Below are 14,294 nucleotides of genomic sequence, written 5' to 3' on the forward strand. Positions count from 1 at the left end.
GTCTGAAATTGGTAATGACAATCCTGTACCCCCAATCTGAGGTACGCCTGATGAGGTGGATAAATGGGGACATGAAGGTATGCATCCTTTATGTCCAGAGGCACCATAAAATCCCCCCCTTCCAGGCTTGCGACGACCGCTCTCAGCAATTCTATCTTGAACTTGAACCTTTTCAGGTATATGTTCAGGGATTTTAAATTCAATATGGGTCTGACCGAACCGTCCGGTTTCGGGACTACAACATGGTCGAATAATAACCCCCTCCTTGTTGAAGGAGGGGAACCTTGACCACCACCTGTTGAAGATACAATTTGTGAATTGCAGTTAACACTATTTCCCTCTCATGGGGGGAAGCCGGCAGGGCCGACGGTGAGGGGGCATCTCCTCGAAGTCCAGCTTGTATCCCTGAGACACAATATCTATTGCCCAGGGATCCAACAGGGAGTGAACCCACTTGTGGCTGAAATTTCAAAGACGTGCCCCCTCCGGGCCTAGCACCGCCTGTGGAGCCCCAGCGACATGCGGTGGATTTTGTAGAGGCCGGGGAGGACTTATGTTCCTGGGAACTAGCTGTGTTGTGCAGCTTCTTTCCTCTGCCCCTGCCTCTGACAAGAAAGGACGCACCTCGGACTTTCTTGTTTCTTTGTGATCGAAAGGACTGCATTTGATAATGTCGTGCTTTCCTAGGCTGTGCGGGAATATAAGGCAAAAGATCAGAATTACCAGCCCAAGCTGTGGAGACCAGGTCCGAGATCCCTTCTCAACATAATCCTCAGCCTTGTAAGGTAAACCTTCCATATGCCTCTTAAGTCGGCATCACCTGTCCATTGCATGTTCCACAGGACACATCAAGCAGAAATCGACATAGCGTTGACTCTAGAACCCAGTAGACTAATGTCTCTTTGGGCATGTTTTATATAAATATATCTAAGACAGCATCTTTTATATATATATCTATATATATACATATATATATATATATATATATATATATATATATACATACTAGGGTCTCAATCTCTGCTGATAAGGTATCTGTCCACGCTGCTACAGCGCTATAAACCCATGCCGACACAATCGCCGGTCTGAGTAGTGTACCAGAATGTGTGTAAATGGACTTCAAAGTACTTTTACTGCATGCTATCTGCAGGATCACTGAGGATAGCTGTTAAGTCAGCGCTACCTTTTGGGCAAACGTGACACCCTAGGGGAAGATTCCCATCGTATCCTGGCCCTAGTAGGGAAAGGATACTCCCTGATAATTCTTTGTGGGAAACTGCAGTCTCTAGTCTGGAGATTCCCGCTCTTTTTCTTCCTGAGAGGAGGGAAATTTACCTCAGCTTTCTTCCCCTTAAACATGTGTACCCTTGTGTCAGGGACAGATGAGTCATCAGTGATATGCAAAACATTTTTTATTACAATAATCATATACTGAATACTTTCCTGCCATTTTGGCTGTAACTTTGCATTATCGCAGTCGACACTGGAGTCAGACTCCGTGTCGATATCAGTGTATTATTTTGGATAGTGAGCATTGAGAGACTCTGAAGGTCTCTGCGATATAGGGACAGACATGGGTAGATTCCCTGTCTGTTCTCTAATCTTTTGTGCAATAAATTTACCTTAGCACTTAATTTCACATATCCAAACAGGTGTCAGCGTTGTCGACGGAGACACCACTCACACACACATTTGCTACATCTCCTCCTTAGGGGAGCCTTTTACCTCAGACATGTCGACACACACGTACCGACACACCACACACTCAGGGAATGCTCATCTGAAGACAATTCCCCCCACAAGGCCCTTTGGAGAAACAGAGAGAGAGTATGCCAGCACACACCCCAGTGCTATAAACCCAGGAATAACACAGTAACTTAATGTTAACCCAGTAGCTGCTGTTTATATTGATTTTTGTGCCTACTTATGTGCCCCCCCTCTCTTTTTACCCTCTTCGACCGTGTATCTGCAGGGGAGAGCATGGGGAGCTTCCTCTCAGCGGAGCTGTGGAGAAAAAATGGCGCAGGTGAGTGCTGAGGAAGAAGCCCCGCCCCCTCGACGGCGGGCTTCTGTCCCGCTTAAATATACATTTTCTTGGCGGGGGCTCATACATATATACAGTGCCCAACTGTATATATGAGTACTTTTGCCAACAGAGGTCCATATGCTGCTCAGGGTGCCCCCCCCCCCCCCCGCCCTTACAGTGACCGGAGTATGTGAGGTGTGTTTGGAGCAATGGCGCACAGCTGCAGTGCTGTGCGTTACCTCATGAGAAGAACGGAGTCTTCTGCCGCCGATTTCGAAGTCTTCTTGCTTCTCATACTCACCCGGCTTCTGTCTTCCGGCTCTGCGAGGGGGACGGCGGCGCGGCTCTGGGATCGGACGACGAGGGTGAGATCCTGTGTACGATCCCTCTGGAGCTAATGGTGTCCAGTAGCCTAAGAAGCAGGACCTAGCTTCAGAGAGTAGGGCTGCTTCTCTCCCCTCTGTCCCACGATGCAGGGAGTCTGTTGCCAGCAGAGCTCCCTGAAAATAAAAAACCTAACAAAATACTTTCTTACAGCAAGCTCAGGAGAGCTCACTGAACAGCACCCAGCTCATCCGGGCACAGATTCAAACTGAAGTCTGGAGGAGGGACATAGAGGAAGGAGCCAGAGCACACCAGAATCTAAATTCTTTCTTAAAGTGCCCATGTCTCCTGCGGAGCCCGTCTATTCCCCATGGTCCTTACGGAGTCCCCAGCATCCACTAGGACGTTAGAGAAATACTTATTGATTCTATTTAACAATTAAAGACTGAAACATAACTTACTGGCATTATTACTAATATCTGATTGAGCTGGTCTGGAACTGGTGATGCCTTAATATGATCATAAAGATACAGTAAATGTCTGAAAAATAAAAAGATATAAAATCTATCAATAATCATTATTTACAAGCAGGTATTTGCCCAGCATTTTTCAAATGAAACTAAAAAATACACTTGGACATTTATAATAATAATTATTAACAGCAATACATATTCAAAATCTTTTTATATATATTTGATTTAATTCGCCATATATATCACATAATCCTCTAGTAATGACAATGTTTACGTAGTGGGTTTGCTATAGAAGATATACAGTGTCTAGGTAGTCATTAGCTCGACCCCAGATGGTCGACATGCATTACGTTGATAAGGATAAAAGGTCAACAGGTAAAAGGTAGACAGTGGATAAGATTGACAGGTACAAAAGGTCAATAGTCATAAGGTTGACATGACAATGGCTGACACAAGTTTTTTTTAAATAGTTTTATCTGTGTCATTTTCTATGATCCCTCATATGTGACCACAATCAATGGAAACGTGAATCCTCGCAGGCTCGCTTTGCTCACCATGCTTTGGGCGCACTTGCTACAGGTTACCATTCCCAATCATAGTACACGTGGCTAGTAAATCAAGCAAAAGTTAGAAAAACATGTAAAACTCCCCAAAAAACTTATGTTAACCATTGTCATGATGACCTTTGTACCGAACGATCTTAACGCATGTTGACCTATCATCTGTCCACCTTTTGTTCCTGTCAACCTAATGCATGTCGACCATGATGTGTTAACCTATTATTCAGATATCCAAGTAGTTGAGCGATTTGGAACTGCATATGTGCAAAAGTTTCTTAAATCCCCTATTGGGCAGGGACAGTATTACACTGAGTGTAACCACAAAAGTACTGTTGCGATTGATTCAGACAGTATCAGAAACGTGGCAAAAAAGAGATCAGCGTTCCTTGGTGGTGGCTACAAGTGCACACAAAAATGGACCATTCAGTAGGCATATTTTGGGAGTATCATGAGTGTGTTAATGCAAACGGCTGCACTCAGATGCACAGAAGGCAATAGTCAGAAGGAGAAACTGCAGCTGTCATAATGCTAGTGTAATTTTTGATGGTGTGACCTAGGGTGGAGTATAAGGAAGCTCTAATCGGTATTACAATGTGCATAGGCGTTTGATGGATGTCTGATGGTGTCAGGAGGATTGTGAATATAGTGAGATGCAGAAAAGTACAGTTATGAGCCCTACACACTTGGCAGTGTAAGAAATTTTGGACGATGAGCGATCTGAATGATGATCGTTTATCGTCCAAATTGACTTGCATTGAAATAATACGATTTTAAACCTACCGGTAAATCTTTTTCTCCTAGTCCGTAGAGGATGCTGGGGACTCCGTAAGGACCATGGGGTATAGACGGGCTCCGCAGGAGACATGGGCACTCTAAGACTTTAGATGGGTGTGAACTGGCTCCTCCCTCTATGCCCCTCCTCCAGACCTCAGTTAAAGAACTGTGCCCAGAGGAGATGGACAGTACGAGGAAGGATTTTTGTTAATCTAAGGGCAAGATACATACCAGCCCACACCATCCACACCGTACAACATGGAATATCCGAAACCAGTTAACAGTATGAACAAAACAGCATCAGCCAAAGACTGTAACATAACCCTTATGTAAGCAACAACTATATACAAGCCTTGCAGAAATTAGTCCGCACTGGGACGGGCGCCCAGCATCCTCTACGGACTAGGAGAAAATAAGATTTTACTTACCGATAAATCTATTTCTCGGAGTCCGTAGTGGATGCTGGGGTTCCTGAAAGGACCATGGGGAATAGCGGCTCCGCAGGAGACAGGGCACAAAAAGTAAAGCTTTTCCAGATCAGGTGGTGTGCACTGGCTCCTCCCCCCATGACCCTCCTCCAGACTCCAGTTAGGTACTGTGCCCGGACGAGCGTACACAATAAGGGAGGATTTTGAATCCCGGGTAAGACTCATACCAGCCACACCAATCACACCGTACAACTTGTGATCTAAACCCAGTTAACAGTATGATAACAGCGGAGCCTCTGAAAGATGGCTTCCTTCAACAATAACCCGAATTTGTTAACAATAACTATGTACAATTATTGCAGATAATCCGCACTTGGGATGGGCGCCCAGCATCCACTACGGACTCCGAGAAATAGATTTATCGGTAAGTAAAATCTTATTTTCTCTATCGTCCTAGTGGATGCTGGGGTTCCTGAAAGGACCATGGGGATTATACCAAAGCTCCCAAACGGGCGGGAGAGTGCGGATGACTCTGCAGCACCGAATGAGAGAACTCCAGGTCCTCCTTAGCCAGAGTATCAAATTTGTAAAATTTTACAAACGTGTTCTCCCCTGACCACGTAGCTGCTCGGCAAAGTTGTAATGCCGAGACCCCTCGGGCAGCCGCCCAAGATGAGCCCACCTTCCTTGTGGAGTGGGCCTTTACAGATTTAGGCTGTGGCAGGCCTGCCACAGAATGTGCAAGTTGGATTGTGCTACAGATCCAACGAGCAATCGTCTGCTTAGACGCAGGAGCACCCATCTTGTTGGGTGCATACAATATAAACAACGAGTCAGATTTTCTGACTCCAGCTGTCCTTGCAATATATATTTTTAATGCTCTGACAACGTCCAGTAACTTGGAGTCCTCCAAGTCACTTGTAGCCGCAGGCACTACAATAGGCTGGTTCAGATGAAATGCTGACACCACCTTAGGGAGAAAATGCGGACGAGTCCGCAGTTCTGCCCTGTCCGAATGGAAAATCAGATATGGGCTTTTGTAAGATAAAGCTGCCAGTTCTGACACTCTCCTGGCCGAAGCCAGGGCTAGAAGCATGGTCACTTTCCATGTGAGATATTTCAAATCCACCTTTTTTAGTGGTTCAAACCAATGAGATTTTAGAAAGTCCAAAACCACATTGAGATCCCACGGTGCCACTGGAGGCACCACAGGAGGCTGTATATGCAGCACTCCCTTAACAAAGGTCTGGACTTCAGGGACTGAAGCCAATTCTTTTTGAAAGAAAATCGACAGGGCCGAAATTTGAACCTTAATAGATCCCAATTTGAGACCCATAGACAATCCTGATTGCAGGAAATGTAGGAATCGACCCAGTTGAAATTCCTCCGTCGGAGCACTCCGATCTTCACACCACGCAACATATTTTCGCCAAATTCGGTGATAATGTTGCACGGTTACTTCCTTCCTTGCTTTAATCAAAGTAGGAATGACTTCTTCCGGCATGCCTTTTTCCTTTAGGATCCGGCGTTCAACCGCCATGCCGTCAAACGCAGCCGCGGTAAGTCTTGAAACAGACAGGGACCCTGCTGAAGCAAGTCCCTCCTTAGAGGTAGAGGCCACGGATCTTCCGTGATCATCTCTTGAAGTTCCGGGTACCAAGTCCTTCTTGGCCAATCCGGAACCACTAGTATCGTTCTTACGCCTCTTTGCCGTATAATTCTCAATACTTTTGGTATGAGAGGCAGAGGAGGAAACACATACACCGACTGGTACACCCAAGGCGTTACCAGCGCGTCCACAGCTATTGCCTGCGGATCTCTTGACCTGGCGCAATACCTGTCCAGTTTTTTGTTGAGGCGAGACGCCATCATGTCCACCATTGGTCTTTCCCAACGGGTTACCAGCATGTGGAAGACTTCTGGATGAAGTCCCCACTCTCCCGGGTGAAGATCGTGTCTGCTGAGGAAGTCTGCTTCCCAGTTGTCCACTCCCGGGATGAACACTGCTGACAGTGCTATCACATGATTCTCTGCCCAGCGAAGAATCCTTGCAGCTTCTGCCATTGCACTCCTGCTTCTTGTGCCGCCCTGTCTGTTCACATGGGCGACTGTCGTGATGTTGTCCGACTGGATCAACACCGGTTTTCCCTGAAGCAGAGGTTCTGCCTGGCTTAGAGCATTGTAGATTGCTCTTAGTTCCAGAATGTTTATGTGAAGAGACGTTTCCAGGCTCGTCCATACTCCCTGGAAGTTTCTTCCTTGTGTGACTGCTCCCCAGCCTCTCAGGCTGGCGTCCGTGGTCACCAGGATCCAATCCTGTATGCCGAATCTGCGGCCCTCCAATAGATGAGCACTCTGCAACCACCACAGAAGAGACACCCTTGTCCTTGGAGACAGGGTTATCCGCAGGTGCATCTGAAGATGCGACCCTGACCATTTGTCCAACAGATCCCTTTGGAAAATTCTTGCGTGGAATCTGCCGAATGGAATTGCTTCGTAAGAAGCCACCATTTTTCCCAGGACTCTTGTGCATTGATGTACAGACACCTTTCCTGGTTTTAGGAGGTTCCTGACAAGCTCGGATAACTCCTTGGCTTTTTCCTCCGGGAGAAAAACCTTTTTCTGAACCGTGTCCAGAATCATCCCTAGGAACAGCAGACGAGTTGTCGGCATTAACTGGGATTTTGGAATATTCAGAATCCACCCGTGCTGTTTTAGCACTTCTTGAGACAGTGCTAATCCCATCTCTAGCTGTTCTCTGGACCTTGCTCTTATTAGGAGATCGTCCAAGTATGGGATAATTAATATGCCTTTTCTTCGAAGAAGAATCATCATCTCGGCCATTACCTTTGTAAAGACCCGAGGTGCCGTGGACAATCCGAACGGCAGCGTCTGAAACTGATAGTGACAGTTTTGTACAACGAACCTGAGGTACCCCTGGTGTGAGGGGTAAATTGGAACGTGGAGATACGCATCCTTGATGTCCAAGGATACCATAAAATCCCCCTCTTCCAGGTTCGCTATCACTGCTCTGAGTGACTCCATTTTGAACTTGAACTTCTTTATGTACAGGTTCAAGGACTTCAGATTTAGAATAGGCCTTACCGAGCCATCCGGCTTCGGTACCACAAAAAGAGTGGAATAATACCCCTTCCCTTGTTGCAGAAGAGGTACCTTGACTATCACCTGCTGAGAGTACAGCTTGTGAATGGCTTCCAAAACCGTCTCCCTTTCGGAGGGGGACGTTGGTAAAGCAGACTTCAGGAAACGGCGAGGTGGATCTGTCTCTAATTTCAACCTGTACCCCTGAGATATTATCTGCAGGATCCAGGGATCTACTTGCGAGTGAGCCCACTGCGCGCTGTAATTTTTGAGACGACCGCCCACCGTCCCCGAGTCCGCTTGAGAAGCCCCAGCGTCATGCTGAGGCTTTTGTAGAAGCCGGGGAGGGCTTCTGTTCCTGGGAAGGAGCTGCCTGTTGCTGTCTCTTCCCTCGACCTCTGCCTCGTGGCAGATATGAATAGCCCTTTGCTCTCTTATTTTTAAAGGAACGAAAGGGCTGCGGTTGAAAAGTCGGTGCCTTTTTCTGTTGGGGAGTGACTTGAGGTAGAAAGGTGGATTTCCCGGCTGTAGCCGTGGCCACCAAATCTGATAGACCGACTCCAAATAACTCCTCCCCTTTATACGGCAAAACTTCCATATGCCGTTTTGAATCCGCATCGCCTGTCCACTGTCGCGTCCATAAAGCTCTTCTGGCCGAAATGGACATAGCACTTACCCGTGATGCCAGTGTGCAGATATCCCTCTGTGCATCACGCATATAAAGAAATGCATCCTTTATTTGTTCTAACGACAGTAAAATATTGTCCCTGTCCAGGGTATCAATATTTTCAATCAGGGACTCTGACCAAACTACCCCAGCACTGCACATCCAGGCAGTCGCTATAGCTGGTCGTAGTATAACACCTGCATGTGTGTATATACTTTTTTGGATATTTTCCATCCTCCTATCTGATGGATCTTTAAGTGCGGCCGTCTCAGGAGAGGGTAACGCCACTTGTTTAGATAAGCGTGTTAGCGCCTTGTCCACCCTAGGAGATGTTTCCCAGCGCTCCCTAACCTCTGGCGGGAAAGGGTATAATGCCAATAATTTCTTTGAAATTTTCAGCTTTTTATCAGGAGCAACCCACGCTTCATTACACACGTCATTTAATTCTTCTGATTCAGGAAAAACTATAGGTAGTTTTTTCACACCCCACATAATACCCTGTTTAGTGGTACCTGTAGTATCAGCTAAATGTAACGCCTCCTTCATTGCCAAAATCATATAACGTGTGGCCCTACTGGAAAATACGGTTGATTCGTCACCGTCACCACTGGAGTCAGTGCCTGTGTCTGTGTCGACCGACTGAGGCAAAGGGCGTTTTACAGCCCCTGACGGTGTTTGAGTCGCCTGGACAGGCACTAATTGATTGTCCGGCCGTCTCATGTCGTCAAACGACTGCTTTAGCGTGTTGACACTATCCCGTAGTTCCATAAATAAAGGCATCCATTCTGGTGTCGACTCCCTAGGGGGTGACATCCTCATATTTGGCAATTGCTCCGCCTCCACACCAATATCGTCCTCATACATGTCGACACACACGTACCGACACACAGCAGACACACAGGGAATGCTCCTAACGAAGACAGGACCCACTAGCCCTTTGGGGAGACAGAGGGAGAGTTTGCCAGCACACACCAAAAGCGCTATATATAACAGGGATAGCCTTATAATAAGTGCTCCCTTATAGCTGCTTTATATATAAAAATATCGCCATAAATTTGCCCCCCCCTCTCTGTTTTACCCTGTTTCTGTAGTGCAGTGCAGGGGAGAGACCTGGGAGCCGTCCTGACCAGCGGAGCTGTGAGAGGAAATGGCGCCGTGTGCTGAGGAGATAGGCCCCGCCCCTTTTCCGGCGGGCTCGTCTCCCGCTATTTTGTGAATCCAGGCAGGGGTTAAATATCTCCATATAGCCTCTGGGGGCTATATGTGAGGTATTTTTAGCCTTTATATAGGTTACATTTGCCTCCCAGGGCGCCCCCCCCCAGCGCCCTGCACCCTCAGTGACTGCGTGTGAAGTGTGCTGAGAGGAAAATGGCGCACAGCTGCAGTGCTGTGCGCTACCTTTAGAAGACTGCAGGAGTCTTCAGCCGCCGATTTTGGACCTCTTCTGACTTCAGCATCTGCAAGGGGGCCGGCGGCGCGGCTCCGGTGACCATCCAGGCTGTACCTGTGATCGTCCCTCTGGAGCTGATGTCCAGTAGCCAAGAAGCCAATCCATCCTGCACGCAGGTGAGTTCACTTCTTCTCCCCTCAGTCCCTCGTTGCAGTGATCCTGTTGCCAGCAGGACTCACTGTAAAATAAAAAACCTAAGCTAAACTTTTTCTAAGCAGCTCTTTAGGAGAGCCACCTAGATTGCACCCTTCTCGGCCGGGCACAAAAATCTAACTGGAGTCTGGAGGAGGGTCATGGGGGGAGGAGCCAGTGCACACCACCTGATCTGGAAAAGCTTTACTTTTTGTGCCCTGTCTCCTGCGGAGCCGCTATTCCCCATGGTCCTTTCAGGAACCCCAGCATCCACTAGGACGATAGAGAAAAAGATTTACCGGTAGGTTTAAAATCTTATTTTCTCTTATGTCCTAGAGGATGCTGGGGACTCCGTAAGGACCATGGGGATTATACCAAAGCTCCAGACCGGGCGGGAGAGTACGGATGACTCTGCAGCACCCAGAGCCGGCCTTAGGCATAGGCAAACTAGGCAAATGCCTAGGGCATTTGGTATGCTTAGGGGCACCAGCAGCTTCTGCTGATTAAAATGATATGCGGCATGCCTATATTCTGTGTGTGACTGTGGCTGTATCTGCATACGAAATGCTATGTTTCAGTGTATTCCTGGAAATCACTGTAACGTAGCATTTCATATGCAGATACAGCCGCAGTCGCACACAGAATATAGGCATGCTGCATATCATTTTAATCAGCAGAAGCTGCTTGTGCGTCCTAGCCACATAGTAATGCAAATAAGATGCATTTTCATAAACAAAAGACGCCTGACGTTAGCAGAGCTGCCAGCTGACTCATGCTAGGCATTTCCTGCAGAACTAGCGGCAGTGCTAGGGGGCACCAGCCAAAATCTTGCCTAGGGCATCATATTGGTTAGGGCCGGCTCTGTGCCAGCACCGATTGAGCAAACATGAGGTCCTCATTAGCCAGGGTATCAAACTTGTAGAATTTTGCAAAAGTGTTTGAACCCGACCAAGTAGCTGCCCAGCAAAGCTGTAATGCCGAGACACCTCTAGCAGCCGCCCAAGAATAGCCCACCTTCCTAGTGGAATGGGCCTTTACCGAATTAGGTAACGGCAATCCAGCCGTAGAATGAGCCTGCTGAATCGTGTTACAGATCCAGCGAGCAATAGTCTTCTTAGAAGCAGGAGCGCCAACCTTGTTGGCCGCATACAGGACAAACAGTGCCTCTGTTTTCCTAACTCGAGCCGTCCTGGCTACATAATTTTTTTAAGGCCCTGACTGCATCAAGGGGATTTGGAATCCTCCAAGTCACCCGTAGCCACAGGCACCACAATAGGTTGGTTCATATGAAACGATGAAACCACCTTAGGTAGAAATTGAGGACGAGTTCTCAATTCTGCTCGATCCACGTGGAAAATCAGATAGGGGCTCTTATGAGACAAGGCCGCCAATTCGGACACCCGCCTCGCGGATGCCAAGGCCAACAACATGACCACTTTCCAAGTGAGAAATTTAAATTCAACCATTTGAAGAGGTTCAAACCAGTGTGACTTAAGGAACTTTAACACCACGTTAAGGTCCCACGGTGCCACTGGGGGCACAAAAGGAGGTTGGATATGCAGCACTCCCTTTACAAAAGTCTGGACTTCTGGGAGAGAAGCCAATTCCTTCTGAAAGAATATAGATAAGGCCGAAATCTGCACCTTAATGGAGCCTAACTTTAGGCCCATATCCACTCCTGTCTGTAGAAAATGGAGAAAGCGACTCAGCTGAAAATCTTCCGTAGGAGCATTATTGGCTTCACACCAAGAAACATATTTCCTCCAGATATGGTGATAATGTTTCGCCGTTACCTCCTTCCTAGCTTTGATCAGAGTAGGGATAACTTCCCCCGGAATACCTTTCCTAGCTAGCATTTTGTGTTCAACCGCCATGCCGTCAAACTTAACCGCGGTAAGTCTTGGAACACACAGGGCCCCTGTTGCAACAGGTCCTCCCTGGGAGGAAGAGGCCACGGATCTTCTGTGAGCATCTCCTGAAGATCTGAATACCAGGCCCTTCGAGGCCAATCTGGAACAATGAGTATTGTCTGCACTCTTGTTCGTCTTATGATTCTCAATATTTTTGAGATGAGTGGAAGTGGAGGGAACACATAGACCGACTGAAACACCCACGGTGTCACCAGGGCGTCCACTGCCACTGCCTGAGGGTCCCTCGACCTGGAAGAATAGGTCCGAAGCTTTTTGTTAAAGCGTGACGCCATCATGTCTATTTGAGGAAGTCCCCAACGACTTGTTATCTCTGCAAAGACTTCTTGATGAAGTCCCCACACTCCTGGATGGAGATCGTGTCTGCTGAGGAAGTCTGCTTCCCAGTTATCTACTCCCGGAATGAAGACTGCTGACAGAGCGCTTACATGATTTTCTGCCCAGCGAAGAATCCTGGTGGCTTCTGCCATTGCTGCTCTGCTCCTTGTCCCGCCTTGGCGGTTTACATGCGCCACGGCTGTGACGTCTGACTGAATCAGAATGGGTAGGTTGCGAAGAAGACTCTCCGCTTGTTGTAGGCCGTTGTATATGGCCCTTAATTCCAGTACATTGATATGTAGACAATCCTCCTGGCTTGACCATATTCCCTGAAAATTTCTTCCTTGTGTGACTGCTCCCCATCCTCGGAGGCTCGCGTCCGTGGTCACAAGAACCCAGTCTTGAATACCGAACCTGCGACCCTCTAGAAGGTGAGCACGCTGAAGACACCACAGGAGAGATACCCTGGCCCTGGGGGACAGGCTTATCCTCTGATGTATTTGTAGATGGGACCATGACCACTTGTCCAGAAGGTCCCATTGAAAAGTTCTCGCGTGGAACCTGCCGAACGGAATGGCATCGTAGGCCGCCACCCTCTTTCCCAATACTCGAGTGCAGTGATGAACTGACACTCTTTTTGGCTTTAGCAGGTCCCTGACCATGTTCTGGAGTTCCTGGGCTTTTTCCGTTGGGAGAAAAACCCTCTTTTTTTTCCGTGTCCAGAACCATGCCCAAAAATGACAGCCGAGTTGTCGGAACCAACTGCGACTTTGGTAGATTTAGAATCCAGCCGTGTTGTTGTAGTACTCTCAGGGAGAGAGACACGCTTCTCAGTAACTGATCTCTTGAGCTTGCCCTTATCAGGAGATCGTCCAAGTATGGGATAATTGTGACTCCTTGCTTGCGCAGGAGCACCATAATTTCCACCATTACCTTGGTGAAAATCCTCGGGGCCGTGGAAAGCCCAAACGGCAATGTCTGAAACTGGTAATGACAATCCTGTACAGCGAATCTCAGGTACGCATGATGAGGGGGATAAATGGGGACATGAAGGTATGCATCCTTTATGTCTAGCGACACCATAAAATCCCCCCCCCCCCTTCCCTTCCAGGCTGAAGATCACTGCCCGGAGAGATTCCATCTTGAATTTGAACCTTTTCAAATACAGGTTTAGGGATTTTAGATTCAGAATGGGCCTGACCGAGCCATCCGGCTTTGGGACCACAAATAGGGTTGAATAATACCCCTTCCCCTGTTGCATTAGGGGAACCTTGATGATCACTTGCTGTTGACACAGCTTTTATACGGCAGCTGAAACTATTTCCCTCTCTGGGGGAGAAGCTGGCAAGGCCGATTTGAAAAATCGGCGAGGAGGCACTTCTTCGAACTCCAGTTTGTAGCCTTGGGATACAATCTCGACCGCCCAAGGATCCAAATCCGACTGAACCCAGACCTGGCTGAAGAGTCGAAGACGTGCCCCCACCGGTGCGGACTCCCTCAGCGGAGCCCCAGCGTCATGCGGTGGATTTTGTAGAGGCCGGGGAGGACTTTTGTTCCTGGGAACTAGCCGTAGCAGGTGCTCTTTTCCCTCTACCTCTGGCGAGGAAGGAAGAGCCCCGACCCTTTCTGAACTTATGCGACCGAAAGGACTGCATCTGATATTGAGGTGTTTTCTTTTGCTGTGGGGGAACGTAAGGCAAAAAAGAAGACTTAGCTGTGGCAACCAGGTCCGCGAGGCCCTCCCCAAATAAAACCTCATCCTTGTAAGGTAAAATCTCCATATTTCTCTTTGAATCGGCATCACCTGTCCATTGGCCGGTCCACAGGGACCTTCTAGCCGAAATTGCCATGGCATTGGCTCTTGAACCCAACAGCCCAATATCTCTCGCAGCCTCTCTCATATATAACGCTGCGTCCTTAATGTGACCCAAGGCCAACAAAATGCTATCTTTATCTAGGGTGTCAATGTCAGATGACAAGTTATCTGCCAACGCTGCAATTGCGTTACCCACCCATGCCGATGCTACTGCTGGTCTGAGCAGGGCTGTCTGCGATCAGCAGGATCCTTGAGGGCTGCCGTGTCTGGAGACGATAGCGCCATTTTTTTGGACA

General features: G+C 48.0%; 1 protein-coding gene across 7 annotated transcripts in view; it reads right to left on the reverse strand.

Annotated features, from left to right (window-relative positions):
• The window catches only part of C5H18orf63 (chromosome 5 C18orf63 homolog), a 506,655-nt gene that overhangs the window by 288,655 nt on the left and 203,706 nt on the right, over nt 1–14,294 (reverse strand). For 6 of the 7 annotated variants that reach the window (XM_063923371.1, XM_063923370.1, XM_063923375.1 and 3 more), the window contains exon 3: nt 2,812–2,890. The exons of the other annotated variant lie outside the window; for it this stretch is intronic. In XM_063923371.1, coding sequence (XP_063779441.1) covers nt 2,812–2,890 — 79 coding nt within the window. The remainder of the gene's footprint in view (nt 1–2,811; nt 2,891–14,294) is intronic. 7 annotated transcript variants of the gene reach the window in all.

Source organism: Pseudophryne corroboree, chromosome 5, assembly GCF_028390025.1.
Source record: "Pseudophryne corroboree isolate aPseCor3 chromosome 5, aPseCor3.hap2, whole genome shotgun sequence".
Classification (NCBI taxonomy): domain Eukaryota; kingdom Metazoa; phylum Chordata; class Amphibia; order Anura; family Myobatrachidae; genus Pseudophryne; species Pseudophryne corroboree.